This window comes from Phaenicophaeus curvirostris, chromosome 5 (genome assembly GCF_032191515.1).
Source record: "Phaenicophaeus curvirostris isolate KB17595 chromosome 5, BPBGC_Pcur_1.0, whole genome shotgun sequence".
Classification (NCBI taxonomy): Eukaryota; Metazoa; Chordata; class Aves; order Cuculiformes; family Cuculidae; genus Phaenicophaeus; species Phaenicophaeus curvirostris.
Genome location: NC_091396.1, coordinates 9408760 through 9425974, shown reverse-complemented (window position 1 = coordinate 9425974; position 17215 = coordinate 9408760). Strand labels below are relative to the sequence as shown.

General features: G+C 37.7%; 1 protein-coding gene across 2 annotated transcripts in view; it reads right to left on the bottom strand.

Annotated features, from left to right (window-relative positions):
- Positions 1-17215, bottom strand: part of HIPK3 (homeodomain interacting protein kinase 3) — a 75939-nt gene that overhangs the window by 11795 nt on the left and 46929 nt on the right. For both annotated transcript variants that reach the window (XM_069857505.1, XM_069857506.1), the window contains exons 3-11: positions 12696-12819; positions 8179-8298; positions 6285-6371; positions 5396-5580; positions 4536-4695; positions 4042-4165; positions 852-973; positions 562-686; positions 294-455 (exon numbers count right to left, since the gene is read on the bottom strand). In XM_069857505.1, the coding sequence (XP_069713606.1) occupies positions 294-455; positions 562-686; positions 852-973; positions 4042-4165; positions 4536-4695; positions 5396-5580; positions 6285-6371; positions 8179-8298; positions 12696-12819 (1209 nt within the window). The remainder of the gene's footprint in view (positions 1-293; positions 456-561; positions 687-851; positions 974-4041; positions 4166-4535; positions 4696-5395; positions 5581-6284; positions 6372-8178; positions 8299-12695; positions 12820-17215) is intronic.

The window sequence follows — 17215 nt, the reverse complement described above, 5'->3', positions numbered from 1 at the left end:
CGCACATAAGGTTAGGTGTATCTCATTAAAGCTACCTCAACGTACTCTTATGCATTCCCAAAGACCAAAAAGAAAACTTTGTTATCATGATAGGCATGTACTAATGAACAGGAACTAAAACCTCTTACTAGGGCATGCAGTTTTCCATCTCGTCTGTATTACCAAACTAACACTGAAAACTTACACAGAAAGAACTAATTTTCCCAAATGACCATTTAAGTACAATTGTCCCTTGGACCCTGAATGGTAACTGCAAATTAACTATCTCTGAATGCTAAATACTTTCTACAAACCTGTTCTGACACAGCTTGTTCCTCTTGGTAACTGCAGGCTGAGGCCAGACAACATGTGCAATGCCCACACTAATTGGCTGAGGGGCAGACAAGGTTATCTGATGTGTTAAAAGTGGCTGCAGTATCATTGAATTGTAATGGGTTCCCTGGGTAATCATCTTCCTGAGGAAAAATAAAGGAAGTTTTAAATTGCAAGTCATCTGAATTGCATCTGTAGCTCTTTTCATACCAAAGCCATTAAGGTATTGCACAGAAATAGCGGACTTACCCCCAGTCTCCAAGCCTCTGTGGGCCAGCCACAGGATCAGAGGCCAGAGATGTAGCAGGAGCTGCCACTGGTGCTACTTGCTGCCATGCAGGAACCAGAATTTGCTGAGTCTGATTTGACCACGTCTGTTGCAAAGCAAGATTTCATGACACATGAGACAAGGAATGACTGAATTTACATTAGCTGCTTGTACTTCAGCACAAAACAGAAAAGGGACTGAAATAGAAATCTAAGGGCAAAAATATTTACTAACTAATAATAAAATAAACAAGACTATAAAATAAGCCAACCTGAGAAAGGATTCCTGCTCGAATCTGTAGTGGCTGAATTGTGTGGGCTTGGGCCACCAACGGAACTGCATTATCCACCCTCAGAGAGAAACTCGTGGGCTTACTATGGTTTGTAGGAATTCCTATGAGGGAGAAAAACACATATCCAAGCTTTGAGCAAAACACCTGTCTTGCATCTATCTTCTGATCAAAGTACAAACACAGAGGATAATTTTCTAACATTTTATTATTTTTTCTTGATGTGTTTATGACATAATTCCATAATCTAAATTCTGAAGTCAAATAAATCAACACAAAAAAAAAAGATTTTTGTGCCATTACATGTCTGCACAAATATTTGATGCTGTTATTTCCAGAAAGAACCACCAAGAGATCTTATTTGGAAGCAGACTACTAGAAAGCATAATGACTTTGGCAGGAAGTTCTGCAAAGCTAAGCATTTTACTCTATCACAAGTTACATTAAAAGTAGTTGAAAGGCAGCAGACAAAAGTAGGCAGAACTGAATTCCAAAGCTTCTCACAGTTGACTCCTGCACATTTCATGCTCTGCATTTCCAGCTAGCTGAAACCCACTCCTCTCACTCTTACAGCTGGCAATGCCACATGTATAACACCCCTACTTGTTACCAACTCTTTTATGGGAAACAATGTAAAATTTTCTGTGTACATCATCAAATATTTGCAGTTAAAGACCATAATCCTATTCCTCCCTTCATCAAAATAACACAAACCATAGCACTGTTGGAATATTACCAGAAGAGCATAACAGGAACAAGATGCCTCCCATGCTCTGCATAAATTCCACTGTTGTCCCAGAAAACTCAGCAGATGTGCAGCAACACTGCAATGTTTATTACTAATAATAATTTTTAAGATAAAATTGTAAAACTAAAATGAAAGAGGATTTTTTTCCAACAGATACTGCAAGAAAGAAAGACTACGCCAAGCTGTTCAGAGGTAACTACTAAAGAGCTAATAAACTAAAGATTAATAGTGGGTGCTTTTTTAAAAATCTTTACAGTAAAGGATGAAAGAAAATCTTTATCTGATATAATTCTCTGATGTTGTAACACAGTACTAAGTTATAACCATGCCCTCCAAAGCTTTTAATTTTTAAATGCTGTTGACTAATTTTTTCCACGCAGCCATCTAGAATAGCAACATCTTAACTCTGCCAGAAGTAGCAAGCTTTAGCATTTCAGGCAGAGCAGCCAAGCAGGGAAATCTTGAAGCAGTGACCCATACCATTAATATCCCTTTCCCTCCATGCCAGCAACTCAACTTGTCACCTATGTGTTGAAAACAATCTATTGCCTTCATTCGAGCTGTAACAGAACTTAAATATGGAAATTTATTGTCATACTGAGAATTTAATATACAGATCATAGATAAAGATATTTGCTTATGCTGTTTCCTTTTCTCTAATCACTTTATTCATCTGGGTATAATCAAAACAGTAGCTTTTTTAATTACGGAGTGTGTCATTGTGTACAGCATATATACAATTTAGATGAGAAATTACTCAGCCATAGTAAGTGCTCAGAAGGAATTCTGTATGCAGCTATGCATTTAGCTCACACAGCCTCTGACACTCTGCAGGGCGAATACTCAGAGCTTTCATGAGCTTCTGGAACCACCCAAGATAAATGCAGCAGTCACAAATAACATTACTGATAAAGGCTGCTGTATCTGTCTTTATCTAAAGAGATAAAGACTTCCTGGGCTCTAAGTATAGAAGTGTCTTGTTTCGGTTTTTTTCAGACTGAATTTAGTATGACACGTAAAAATTCAAACTGCGAAGGGTGATCTAAGGAAGAGTCTAAGTCATTCTTAAAAAATCCTACTTCCTATAAATTCCATCATTTTAAGATCTGATTAAAGCTGAACATGACCAAGAGACGTAAACTGCATCTTTGGAGATTTAGACATAATCAAGCTAATTTAATAAGCAAACAATATAAGCTATGTTTCCCTCTTCATAAATGACGACTACTACTATGATAAGAAACGCTGGTTTTCATCAGCTCCTTTCTGAACAGCCCACTATACTCAGAAAAAACAAGTTTTGCTTCATATGTTCTGAGATCTAACTGAAATTTTAAAGACCTCTCCAAAAAACAGAACCTACACTTGCATGATGCAAATACAGAGGTCAACTGCATTACTCTGTGTCCTCCTAGAGATTTATATCCTTATTTGATCATTTTCCACACTGCGGAAATACTTCTGTGCTAGCATCTTCACCTCACAGTCTTCCAAATGTTTCTGATAATTGAACCCTCAGCCAATTCTTTCTTTCCATAAATACGAAATTGTACGCTTAAAACAATCTTATCCTTTGTAATACAGGAAAGTTCAGCCAAGCTGCCTTTCCTCCTCCCAGCACGATGCAATCAACATTCTCAAAGATTTAGTTATGTGGTTTTCAGCCATCAGAAAACTGCAGCAGTGCTACCTGGCATTAAAACCATACGATAGCAAAAGTGACACCATTTATGTAGGGCAGTTATATCTTTAAATGAAGACCCAAGTTCCAGATGTTTTTTTAAACATTCAGTTGGAAATCCAATTAAAAAAATCCAACTTTATTATCCAGACAGATTTACCACAAGAATTGTTATTTTTTTTTTATCCTTATCCCTAGGATATCCTAGGGATGTAGAGGGAGTAGGGAAGAAAATCCAAAACAAAACAAAGCAAAAAACACACACACAAAAAAAAAAAAAAAGAAAACCACCACAACCAAAATAACAAATAAAAAATACCCAATACACACAACCACTAAAAGAGAAACAAAAAACCACCCTTTCAAAAAATCCACCTCAACACTGATATCCTCTCATCTTTCTTGTTTCCTCTCAAATTTAATTTCAGAATATCCTCCTTTCTTGCTTCAGCTTTCACACTGTGTCCCTCTATTTTATCCAAGATTATGTACATGTGTGTGCTTATGCGTGTATGTGTCTGGTATATTAAAATGGACTCTGGATGTTCTACAGATGCTCATTTGCCATTTCTTTCAGAAAGGTGCAATGTATCTGGATTTGACTCATGTTAATAAAAATTTTTATGACAGAATTAAGTTCTTTGAAATATATAGTTTAAGTGGGTATAATGTAAAACTCAAATACTGCTAACAGACAGCAACGCTCATATTCCATGAACTGTAACAACTACAGTTAAACATACCTTGAATAGCTGGAGGACATATAATCAACGCCTGTTGGAAAACATCGTTGCAACCAAACTGAGCAGTTCCTGCCTGCAGTGGTATCCCTTGGTGCAAAACTGAATGGGCAGATGCAGTTAATGCCTATGGGAACAGATTCAATACTGGTAACGTTATAACTGGGAATATAGATCTCTCACACACTTTTCTCACCAGCTTTTACAATAAACAACCAAAATAACCTATAAAAATTAAAATTTCAAATACATTTCTCAGGCAGCATTCCCATTTGGCCACCGGAGGGCACTACAATACAGCACTGCTTTGCTACAGCAATCCCAGTTTGTAACTTAATTTTGAAATGCACTTAATTCTAAACGTTTGTTTTGTTTAAGCAAACAGTAGGAAAAAATAAAAGAGGACTTTTTTCACTCACTAGATGTACTTTTTGCAATGATAAAATTAATTAGATAAACTGCATTAACTGAATTAAAAAAATAATAAAAGTTTTTACCTGATTTCTTACTGGAGCAATTTTGGTAAAGCTCGCAGTCAGATTAGCTGCACTGCCTGAGGCAACTGGTCTCATAAGTGATGCTTTATTGCGATTACTTAAGTCATATACATTTGATCTGCATTTGCAAACATCCATGATATGAAAACAGGACTTCACTCTAAGAAAACCAGAAAAGTTGCTTTAATTAGAATTCCATGTTCTTAAAAGTATAAAACAATTTCACAGAACAAGAGAAAAAAAAAAAAAAAAAAAAGAGTTCAAACCCATAGTTCCCAGTTTCACAGAATAGCATTATACAAAGAAGAAAGAAACACTCCTATTCCTTTGTTCATGCCAGGCCTTCCCTGCCCATAAGCAGGGAAGATATTAAACTAAGTGGATGGAAAGCTCTTGCTTTCAGCAAAATGCTTGCCCTTTAGAAAATCCAGAGCATAATACACAATTCCAGAATTGCAAGAAAACTTTTGATATATTCCACATTAACCAATGCATTAAAGAAGGTATCTGAGACATTCATGTCAAGCAGAAATGCCTACCCTAGCTCTCGAGGACTGACAGGAACTAAGCCCCTTCACACTTCCAAAAATCAAGCCAAAGCTTCAGCAGTGTTGGAATTTTATCAAATAATTTAAAAATCTATTGCTCTAAATGTTACTTTTCAGAAAAAAACAAAGTTATTCAAACAGTTTTCTTGACCAAGTAGCTGCATCTAATATTGCAAGCGCTCAAAAGAATTCTCCAAGACATTACAAGAATGACGTAAGATTTTTCTTTCTGAGAGCAGATGAAACAACATTATTATACGTATGAATCACTACAACAGAGAATTTAAAAAACAAGTCCTGCGTGTTACATACTGGTTGCTATGAGGGAAATCAAGGAGGTGCTTCATGGTAACAAAAGAATGGTTCAGGGTCTCAGCTGGAGTGATTCTTAAATCAGCATCGATCAGCAACATTTTCTTCAACAGACTGACAAATTCCCTCCTATCCGCCTTCTCCGCCAACAGGTCACTTCCTTCCAAATCCATCACCATGTTCACCTAACATTGAACAAAACAGACAGAAGATATACATATTGGTTTTATTCCTTTCTGCTATAAAATACTTATATTCAATGATTCTATCATGTGAGGCACAGTGAATTTGCTAGCTTATCCCAGTACAGTTGGTTTGGAATTGCTGACTTTCTCCTGCATACACATTAATCCCCTTGCACCCTCCCCAGCTAAAAAACCCTGAGGGCTTTATTCCAGTCTGCAACTTGGAATTTAAAAATCAAGACTTGGGATAAAGATCTGTACCTGGTATAACTTAAATTACAGAGTTAATCTTCAAAAAACAAAGTCATGTATTAATGCCAGACTTGCAAAAAGATTTGATTGTCTTTCAGCACAGGGAAGAGTGACAATTTTCCTTTTGTTACTGACTAGAGAGTCAAAAAGCTAAAGAAAGGTGAGGAAACAGTTCAGGTTTGTTTCAAAATGAGAAAAAAATAAAATAAAAGGGTTTCCCCACCACAGGGACAAATACCATTGTTTAACACTAACAATGACAGAGGAAAATCTCTATTAAAAGCCCAACGGACTGACATAGGTAGCCATTTTCCTCAGAGCAACATATACAAAGAAGAATGGATATGACTGATATACAATATATAATATACTAAAAGGTGTTTATTTCTAACTAGTAAAATGTTTTAAAATCACATATTCCTTTTGCAAAGGAAAAATGCTTTAATACTCACATGCACTATATCATCCAAACTGTTGAAAATATATTTTCTGGCTTCTTTAGACTTCATACCTGTCTCTGCCTCGTGCTCTTCCAGTGTCTCAAAAAAGAAAAGGAAAGCTGAGTTTAGAAATTGACAGTAAGCAACACTGATAGCTACTTTACATATTTATTGGCCTAGTAAAACTGGTTTAAAAACAGAATTAATATTTCAATTGTGTATTTGTATACTACTTTGCTGACTACTTTAATTTTCTAAACTGAAATATAAAAACAACTGAATTTCACATCTGAGTGATCACAGTACTAGATTACAATAGATGGTTCGCAAATCGCATGGGAAGTGCTGAAAGTCAAGCAAAAGTTATTTACTGAAACTCTCTCATGTGCATATATTTTTATATATCACATTTTCTATTACTTGTATTTTACACATTTCCTCAAACTCAGACTGTTAACTTTAAACAGCAGCAACATCATATTACTGTGTAAAAAATAAAAATCTCTTTGTTTTCTCTTTTGTTATTTTTATACTTTTATTCCTTTGCATACACAGCAGTTGATATCAATAGTTCAAATGATGAAGTATGAAACAAACAATTAAATCCTAGAGAATGAATGTGATCACCTGCCACTGATCTACAAGCTGGAATACCAATTTCTGTTACAAATTTCCTCCTCCAACATAGACAGTACTAGGAGGCAAATTTTGTTTGTCTATGTTGCAGGAGGCAAGACAGGACTGCAGGGAAAAAAATTAACATACTGATTACAGAAAAGTTTCCAAAACTAACTTTGAAAAAAACTGTGAGTAACAACCAACAGTCGGAACCAAAACTCCTTTCTTCCCCCTACACAGAATTTAGTCTGCTGTGCTCAACCTGTGAAAGGCAATAGCTACTGAAAATGGGGAGGACTGTTTGCATCAAGTGCTCATTCAGGTTCTCCAAAGCCAGATGTAAACTGTCACCTAATGATCAACCACCCGAAAAGAACAGAAAGCTGGAATAATCAGGACAGTGTAATCGGAGAATCCTTACATAACGTGACTGGCAGTGTTAGGCTGGGCAGCACCAGCCCCAGCCGCTCAGCCCAGTGCGCGCCAGGGATTGACCAAGTTACTGTGGGGAGTTACGCAACTTGTGCTTTGAGCTCCTCAGCTGTTTATTACTGCAGAAGTTTTATGTCAACTGTAACTGTTTCCTGACTCCCCGAGTCCTCCGTTAACTTCCACTGGTGAAGCAGTGCCATGACATAGCACAATTTAAAAAAAAAATAAATGTCTGCATAGGACATTAAAGCTCTACTTATGGCTAATGTGCAATGATGTTGCTTAGAGAGAAGGAAGGGGTGCAGACCATAAAAGTACATCTTTTATATTTCATCTGTTTTCACTGTATTGCAGCTTTCAGCCAACAAGTTTTATGTTGAGGGCTGAGGAAAATGAGCTGTATTGTTTCTTAATCCCATTTCTCTGAGGAACTTCTGGTCCCGAAGCTAGTTTTGAACAAATTCTGACAGAGTAGTTTGTGCCTCAGAGATCAACTTCTAACCAAAGCAAAAAGCAGTGATCAAGCAAGAGAAAAAAGAAATTTAGTATCTCTGGAGATTCAAAGCTTAATTTGAATTCAATGCTCTCTCTCCACCCGGCACCCACGCACCGGCCACACAGCCACCACACAGACATGAAGCTGCATCAGAGTCACCCCTGCGTCAGCCAGCAGGGACAAAAATGGGACATGAGCTCAGAGTGCTGGTTCTGGGGAACAGGAAAAATGGAAGCGATACAGACCCTGGACTGATAAAAATCACAGGAGATGTGGAAGGGAGCTAACAAGGTCATACTGAACCTTGGCCTCTTTGCTAACAAAATAATATATTGTTTTCTACTATAGTATACTGTTTACCTTTAATCTCCAACTAGAATATGGTGCATCCGTTTCTCTACAGAAAAATCTTGCAGTTTTCGTTCCCATGCTTAACAGCTGTTCTCCTGGCAAACCTTGAGTCTGTGAAATGTAACGAATCTGAGGACAAAAAATTAAAAAAAAAGGAAATTATTTACCTCTGATTTTCAAAATCTGATCCACACAATTCAAAAGCTGACACACCATTTTTAAAAAATGGACCAGCTTTATGTCTGAAATGGTCAGATGCTCTTTTCCACTGAAACAATTAACATGCATTTATTTTAAAAGATAATTTACTGTGCATTTTTCATTACTTTTATTATATTTGATGATACAAAGTGTTACCTAAAATAGTTGAGTCAAAGCTTCAACAGAAATCTGTTGAAACAAAACATTATAATGTATTTTTAATTACTGTGCATGCAATGTTAAACACTGTACAAGGGGGGAACTATCCCAGGAATAATATTTCTTTAGAAATTAAAAAAAGCCTTCAAGAAAGAAGAATTGAAGAATAATTGGCAGTAATTGAAAAGTGAGCTTCTTGCAGGTTGGGATGGAGGAAGACTTCTCAGGCAGGATAGGTGAGGAAGGAGAGGTGGTGAAGTAGCCCTCTATGTTAAGAGTTTCAACAGCTTTGAACTCATTGACGGTGATGATAGGGTTGAATGGGAGTCTTAACCCAGCCAGGATGAAGAGGCTGATGAGTTTTTCTCTAAACAACTGAGAGAAGTCTCACGACTGATAGTCCTTGTCCTTGTGGAAGACTTCAACCTACTGGATGTCTGCTGGAAGTATAATACAGCAGAAAGGAAACAGTCTAGGAAGTTTCTGGAGTGCGTGGAAGACAACTTCCTAACACAACTGGTGAGCTGACTTGAGAAGGTGCCCCACTGGACCTGCTGTTTGTTAACAGAGAAGGACTTGTGGGAGATGTGACGGCTGGAGGACGCCTGGGGCATAGCGATCATGAGATGACAGAATTCTCAGTTCTAGGAGAAGCAAGATGGGGGGTCAGTAGAACAGCCGCTCTGGACTTCCAGAGGGCAGACTTTGGTCTGTTCAGAAGGCTGCTTGATCAGGTTTCATGGGAGACAGTCCTTAAGGGCAAAGGAGCTCAGAAAGGCTGGATGCTCTTTAAGAAGGAATTCCTGGCGGCACAAGAGCAAGTCATCCCTATGTGCCAGAAAATGAGCCACAGCGGAAGAAAACCCGCCTGGCTGAGTAAAGAACTCTGGATGGAAATCAGGAAAAAGAGGAAAATATATGAACTCTGGAAGAAGGGGCAGGCAACTCATGAAGACTACAAAGATAAAGTGAGATCTTGTAGAGAGAAGGCCTAAAGACCAATTACAACTTAGATTGGCCCATTCTGTGAAAGCGAATAAAAAAAAATCTTTTGCAACTGTATCAATAACAAAAGAAGGACCAAAGAGAATCTCCATCCTTTACTGGATGCAAGGGGAACAATAGCGACAAAGTACAAGGATAAGGCTGAGGTGCTTAATGCTTTCTTTACCTCAGTCTTTAGTAATAAGGTGAGATGTTCCCTAGGTACTCAACCTCACAAGCCAGTAGACAGGGAAGAAGAGCAGAACAAAGCTCCCTTGATCCAAGAACTTTAACCGATGAAGGGTCTGGAAAACAATTGTTAGAAGGAGCTGCTGAGGGAACTGGGATTGTTTAGCCTGGAGAAGAGGAGGCTGAAAGTCCCACGCCTCCACAGAAGGGCTGCCTGGAAAAGACAGAGAGGCTGGGGAATAAGAAAGAATGGAAGAAAGCAAAAAATCAAAAGGAGAGAGCAGAGAAATATACCAAAAGAGAAACAAGGAGATAAGGTGAGTTCAATGGAAGGCAGAGGACTTGGAGAGCTAGGAACGTCCAAGAAGAAAAAAACTGATAGGCAGTACGGAGGAAAGGTACACAGGAGGCTTCTGCTGGAAAATAAGTGACAGACTAAAGCGGGAGAAAATAATGCAATGCTGCCAACTTTTGCCATTTGGTTGCCTCCATAATTCCCTGCATCAGGGAGTAAAGAGACTATCACTGACCAGAACTCATTCTAGAGATTTCTAAGCATATTATCAAGTCTAAGAAACTGCGGGGAGGGACAATGCATTTATTAAAAAACTTAGCAGCTAAGCACCTGTGCCTGTTTTTAATGAGTATTAAAGCTCAGAAGACACGTCTATTTTCCACTGAGAAGTACAGCTGTTACTGGATATAATCACAAATGAATATAATAATTAAGAGTTTTCTTTCAGGGGCTGGCTTGTTGGTTGCCACATGCCAGGGGGAAATGCAACACAAAGGCCTTGCCTGTTCGTTTACACAACGACAGACACCATGTAGTAGGAAGAAAGGAATTTCTTGGGAGCCACCTCCTACAACTGCTGTGCTTGTGCACACTGAGGAAGAATCTGAAACAAATTTCTCTGGAACAAGCTTTTCAGACTTGCTCCCACCACAACTTCCTCAACACGAAGATCAGGCAAGTCGCTAGACAAGTTATTTACTGATGCTTCCAGCAAACTTGAACGTTGTGTCTGTCTTTAACTAGACGTATTTTAAAGTCAGTCTTGACATGTAAAGCAAGCAGGAAATCTTATGGGCGTCAAGATTAACCCCCTAATCTATGTAGCCCTTTGCACAAAGTACAGCACTGATGATCCAAAGATGATCCAGTTAGCGCTATGAAGGCAGATGCTCTATGCCCTGTACTAAACTGCCTTCCTCTGCCTGGGTTTCATACATGACAAGACAGCTGTGGTGCAGTGGGGGAAAGAAGGCCTTTTCTTTTCAAGTGAGATTCAGTATCACTCTGGAAAAAACTCCTCACACTCATGAGATTGAGCTTTACATTGTTACAGCTCTGTACAAAATAGCTCACAGCTATGCAAGCCCATCAGCACACGTTAACAGTCTGGGCTGCTGCCATTGCAACAAAACACAGGATAATTTGAGGGAAGAATTGGGACACAGGCAGCATTCTCCACCATTCAAATCCCTACTGAACCATAAGATGCAGTCCAAAGCCACGTTTCACGTCCAGAAGCAGCATTTGCCTATATGTGACATTATGACCAGAAGACCATGAGCCAGGCTTACAAGTCCTTCTTCACATAGCGTCCCTTTTAACAGCTACTTAACAGCTGAATGTGGTCAAAAGTGAAATTATTTCTGGAAATCACATATTTTGACACTTTTTTGGAAAGTTCAGATCGCTTCCTGCAGTTTCTTTCAAAATAAGACATGAATAAATTTGCCAAGTTCTTGGAAATTTTTGAGACAGTATTACAGATTCTTTCCAAAAACAAATGACTTCACTTTTTCCCTAAAGAACGAATTATATGGTTGTTAGTTGCTTCCTCTTTCATTCTCCAACTTAACAGCAAGACCCTGCACAAACGTCTTCTAAATGCATCAAGGGCTTAAGCTCTGTTCCTCTCACAGCCTACTTCCTGCCCATGAAACACTGAATTTTATGTAATAGAAGGAAATTGAAATATGAAATTTTACCAAAGCCAACACAAAAATCAATATATTCCCTGACAGTGGTTTTAATTAAAGGATTTTTTAGACAAGTAGGTCTGATTTCTAAGCACAGGGAGCAAAAAGCTCACTACATTAAGATCAGGATTTGAATAACCTGAACAACATGCTGGAGGAACTGCCCCTAAAGTGAATGTTGAATCAAAGATGTAGAAGTAAGTAACAAGCCAGTACTGCCACATCTGGGATTTTCATTAGTTTTCTTCACTTTCAATGTTCAAAACCAGTCAAGGATAGTCAGAATGCTGATCACATTCTTTTCAAATTTCACATTATGCTAGAAAATTAACGACTTCTCTCTCTTAAATGTTTTAACTAGAAAATGCTCTACATCTCCCATTAGAAACATCCTTTTTAAAAAAAAAAAAAAATGAACTCACTAATGCCAACAGTGTCAGTAGCTGAAAACTCCAACAACAAAAAATACAGCTTCAACCACTTTAAGCTCTACCACTGCATATATACAACATTATGGCAACAGTTGATTCTCATTCATCGTGAGGTACAGGCTCTCAAATCTCTGAGCTATGCTGGATTTCCAGAAAGCATCAGGGAGTATGCAGAAAGCAACTAATCCTGACATCTGAACAGACATTCCAGAATCAACCCCGCTCATGGGAAGCGAAAGAGAGATTACAGTGCAACGACAGCAGCCACAAACTTTGGCTTCTATCAGAAAAAGGAGCTGCAATACTAATATTTATTCTGCAAGACAGGAAAAGAAAAAATAAAAAAAAAGGACAAATTTAACTTCAGAAAAGGAGCACAATATACAGTCTGGTCTAGAAACAGGATTTATGTTTCTAGGACAATCAATAAGACTAAATTAAGAGTATTGAACAGACTTGAAGAAATACTATTTTAATAGGGGATGTTATTAACATTTGAAATGCTGGATTTAATAATCTGAAATTCTTACATTGCAAAAAGTGTGCATATGCTTGTGAAATTGATTCTACTACCTGGTCATATTCCAGTGCTCCTGGGTACAGTGGCCATCCAAGAAACAGCTCTGCAATCACACACCCTAACGACCACATGTCTATGGCTTCACAAAACGGCAATCCCAGTATGATCTCTGGTGCTCTGTAAATTAAACATGGTTACTGAATTTCTTCCTTAGGGAAAAAAGGTAATTCAACAATCCAACATGACAAAAAAAACCCCACCATAATCTGTTATTTGAAAACACAAGCTAATTATTTCAATAAAATCATAACATCAGAAATATCATTTTTTTCTAACCTAGATATTCATGGTAAAATTTTGCAGCTCTAAGATGTTTTTTCCTACAAGTATCAGTTTGTTACCTACATCAAAATAATTGATATGGCTGAAAAACAGAATGTCAGTGATTCAACATTTTTGCCATTCCTCCAGTATGTCCCAATGATTCATCCACACCATACCACATGCCTGTAACTATTCTAAAGACAATAGTCATTTATCCCAAAAACAAACAAAAAGTTTTATCTGAAAATACACTTGCACACTTCCCAATTGGACAGTACACTTAAAGCTATTTAAAATCTCAATTTAATTACATAACTGCAAATCCCTTAATGCACTCAAATCAGTTCAGTGTGATCAATTTTAAAATCACTTAAATTAAACCACTGCCTTTACTAAAGAGACTAGGTCTTAGTTTTACGTAAAACAAATGTGAATTATTTAACCAATGGCATTTGAATTTATTTCTTTACTCAAGAACCAGAAAAACTAGTATTGACACAGCTGCTAAAGCGGCAGTTAACATTTCTCTTCACAAGTATTTCACAGCTAGCCATTTTAATTGCATTTGTTCTTTTGAAACTCTTCTTCCTGGTTCATTCAAGCTATTAACAAAAGGGAAAAGAATTAAAATGTATCTGCATGCTAATAAAGAAAGAGACCTAGAGACATCAAGTATTATTTAAAGTATCACACTATACAGTGATTTACTTTTAAAACAGATAATCTGACAGTAGCTTAACACACCACAGAACAGCAGGAAGGGCGTTGAAACTAACAGGGTAGTTCCCATTGCAGCTGGGCAGAACAGTAGCATTCAACTGAGCAGGTAACATGCTGTTGGGGAAAACTGTGTTTTCTCACCTGTGCAAAAACTTGAAAATCTTACATTTCAGGAAACGCTGGCGCATCATATTGACATTCCACATACAAAACAGAAACTCTGACCACAGTAAATTCCTACATTCTCATTTATCTTCTCCTCTGACGTTTCCCTTTACCAAAATATCCTTTAATTCACCAAAATGTACTGGATTGGGAACAAATTCCTATTTTCATGCTACAATTTGACAGAGAAGCTGTTTTGGAAGTAGACCAAGAGCTGAAGCATCTCCATCCCTTTTCAGAAGGAGTAGCTGGCAGAAGCTGTATGCAGACATGCTCCAGGCTCCAAGGATGGATATTCACCACCAGGTAAGGACTCCCAAGGCTCTGCCGCATCCCTGACCTGTGAAACCACCTGGGCTCCTGCCATGGGGAAAACCCAAGACTTTCCACAGATAAGGAAGTCTACAGGACAGGATATTCTGTTAAAAATTTATGTACTTTCCATTCATGCCAGCGCTTCAGTTCTTCCTATCCTTGTCACAAACTGTTTCGGATGCAATTATATGAAGGATAAATCTTGTCACGCTGGCAGTGAAAGTGGAGAGGCTCAGTTTTCCACTGCCTTCAACGATTTGATTACAGTAAACTTCTAGGGATCAAGCATAACATATTTTTGTAATGCAGGATCATGACACTGCACTAAGTATTAGCTGGTTTTGTTATCCGAGAAATAAATTTAATACATCTACATGCTGCAAGGCTAGAAATAGCCATAAGAAATGTCTGCGCTCAGCCACTGGCTGGGTGCCAGCCTGCATAGGGTTGTTACAGATCTCTGTTAAAATATGAATCCTTTTGTTGTATTATATTACAGCCCTGAATAGTTAATGAATATACACACAGCCTATAGATAAAGGGGCTTTAACAAATGCTTCTGCTAAAATAAGCTCTTTAAAACCTCTTACATTTACTCAACAGTTAATATGTGCACCGCATAAAAATAGCCACAGTCGGTCAGTCTGTCGCTCATCTCTTTTGAGGGTTACGATTGTAAATAAAAGCAGGATAAGGGTAGATGCAATGACACAAAAAAAAGAAGAACATTTACTGTATTTCACAATACAGTAATCTGTTAGTTTTCCACGGCTTCCAAATAGTTACGCAATAACAATAAAAGTGCTACAAGATCAAAGAAAAAAGATGTACTTAAAGAGAGGCAAGATCGGTGCTCCGCAATTTCCAAAACCTGACCTACCATCCAGAAAGGAAGAGGAAACACATGTACAAATACATTGTACAAACACAAGCAGGGCTACCTGCACCTTACCACAGTACAGGGAACAAAAATAATTTTCAGGCTAGCTTGAAGTGAGGAAGATGAATAGCTGCTGCTCCACAGAAACGTCAAGTTCGCTGTTTTTCAGGTTCAATGCCTCTTGCCATGGCAGCATGCTGGTCCTTAAAATGGACCAACTCTCCCACAGCAGAAAAAGTTACAGGAGAACTTGTACTGGGTTTGATTATGTTTAGATTGGTCTTAACCAGATTAAACATTTTTGATAAAGGAAAACTGTTAATGTCATGCTCAAAAGCACATTCTTCTCTCTCTCCCCTTATAAACTTTCAGTTAAAAATCTATCTGGACAACTGGAGAGGAAAAGCGCTAAAGAGAGAGTCATTCTTCAATTTTTAAAGGTGATCTACAACTCTTTTTACATATAAGAAATATTTTTACATGCAGCTTAAAAGGAACTATTACCTTCTCTATCTATAGCCATAGATATTAAGTGGTAGGAATTCCAGATGTCCACACACAGTCACTTTAACAGCAGACTACTCAAAAAAGACTGTAACTTAGTACTTCTCTCTCAAAACACCACCACACACACTACTGCTTGGTATCTACTGACATATGACAAGGTACTCGATACACCAGAAGCTACCGTAGTCCCCAACTTCGTCCTCAACTTAGTAAATAGCATCTGTTTTCCCATATCAAGTCACAGTGAGAACAAAAGAATTTTCTAAACTTCTTAAGGATACCAAAACTTAACTCAAATGTACTTAAATGAAATTAAAAGCAAGATTTTACAGAGTAAGCAGCTATTTCCCTCTTATAAATGTTAATTTCTTACCAATCGTAATGAAGCACTAATTAAAAATATTAACTGAAAACTTTATTTAGAGTTTTAAAAGCAGTATCACTACTCTGGGAAGATTCAGGTTAATAAGCAACAATTCCTAGATTAACACATCTGAAATCCTCCTTTCTCACTTGACACAGCACAGCTCAAATCAGCTCCCTTGAAGCAGAATTTTCAATCAGAAATAGAAATATTTTAAAAGATGAAAGAAAACGCAAATGAACGTTTGCTTCAGCTGATTGTTTGGATAGTCACATTTCTATTTATTACATCATTATTTATCATTATTTTATTACACCTATTCCACAGCTAGTCGCAAGCTTACAAGGAAAGGAATCACACAATTCGCTCCACTAACTTGCTGAAATACCGGAACATTTCATTAAATAATTCAGCTTCAGCATGTCAGCTAGCTTAGAAGGAAGCAACAAAATAAAAAACTTTTCTTCAAAGTGAAATAATTTCTTGAGGGAGGACTAAAAACCAAACAAGCAAGCAAGCAAAACCTAAACCTTAGCACATGAAAATTCTTCCAACCTTTACATTGTTGGAACAAAGAATAAAGAGCAACAATTAGCCATATTAAAAAATAAGTCATGATAAAACCTGTAAGAAGTCAAGCCATGTCAAATCATCCGTACTACAAGACTTCGGTCAAAAATCCAATTCAGAATAAAAGTTAAATAAAAATACTAAACCCCAACAGTCAATGTATACAACAACAACTGAAGAACAGCATAAAACAATAACATCATCAGCTTCCTGGAACTGCCAACTTTATGTGCATTCAGCAGAATTTTTCAATCAGTTTCTCAAACACATTCCCACTGAAGGTCCTACAAGAATTTTACATACCCCCTCGCACATCAAAGAAATCATATTAAAGATTGAGTAATTTTTATTTCTGTTTCCCTTCTGGTAGTATGAAAGAGACAATATATTGTCTACCATGTGCCATTGCTTTATTTATTGACCACCAGGTTGTCACTCTCCAGATGAGTGAAGAATATACAAATAGCCTCCCTCCCCTCAGTCTCTCAGTCCTTTAACAACACATCTATGCGATTTCTTTCCAGGACCAAAACCTGTAGCAGCCACCCATACCAACTTCAACACTAGAAGCTGAAGGTAACGGTGCTATACAAGGAACACAGAGCTGCTACTTCTCCCCAGGTGCTACTGCCTACTCCAAAGATGCTGGACATCAGGAGTGCCGGTATATCCTTAGCAGTTTTACCACTTCATTACAGGTTTTGCAGTTAAATTCCTTCCAAAGAGGC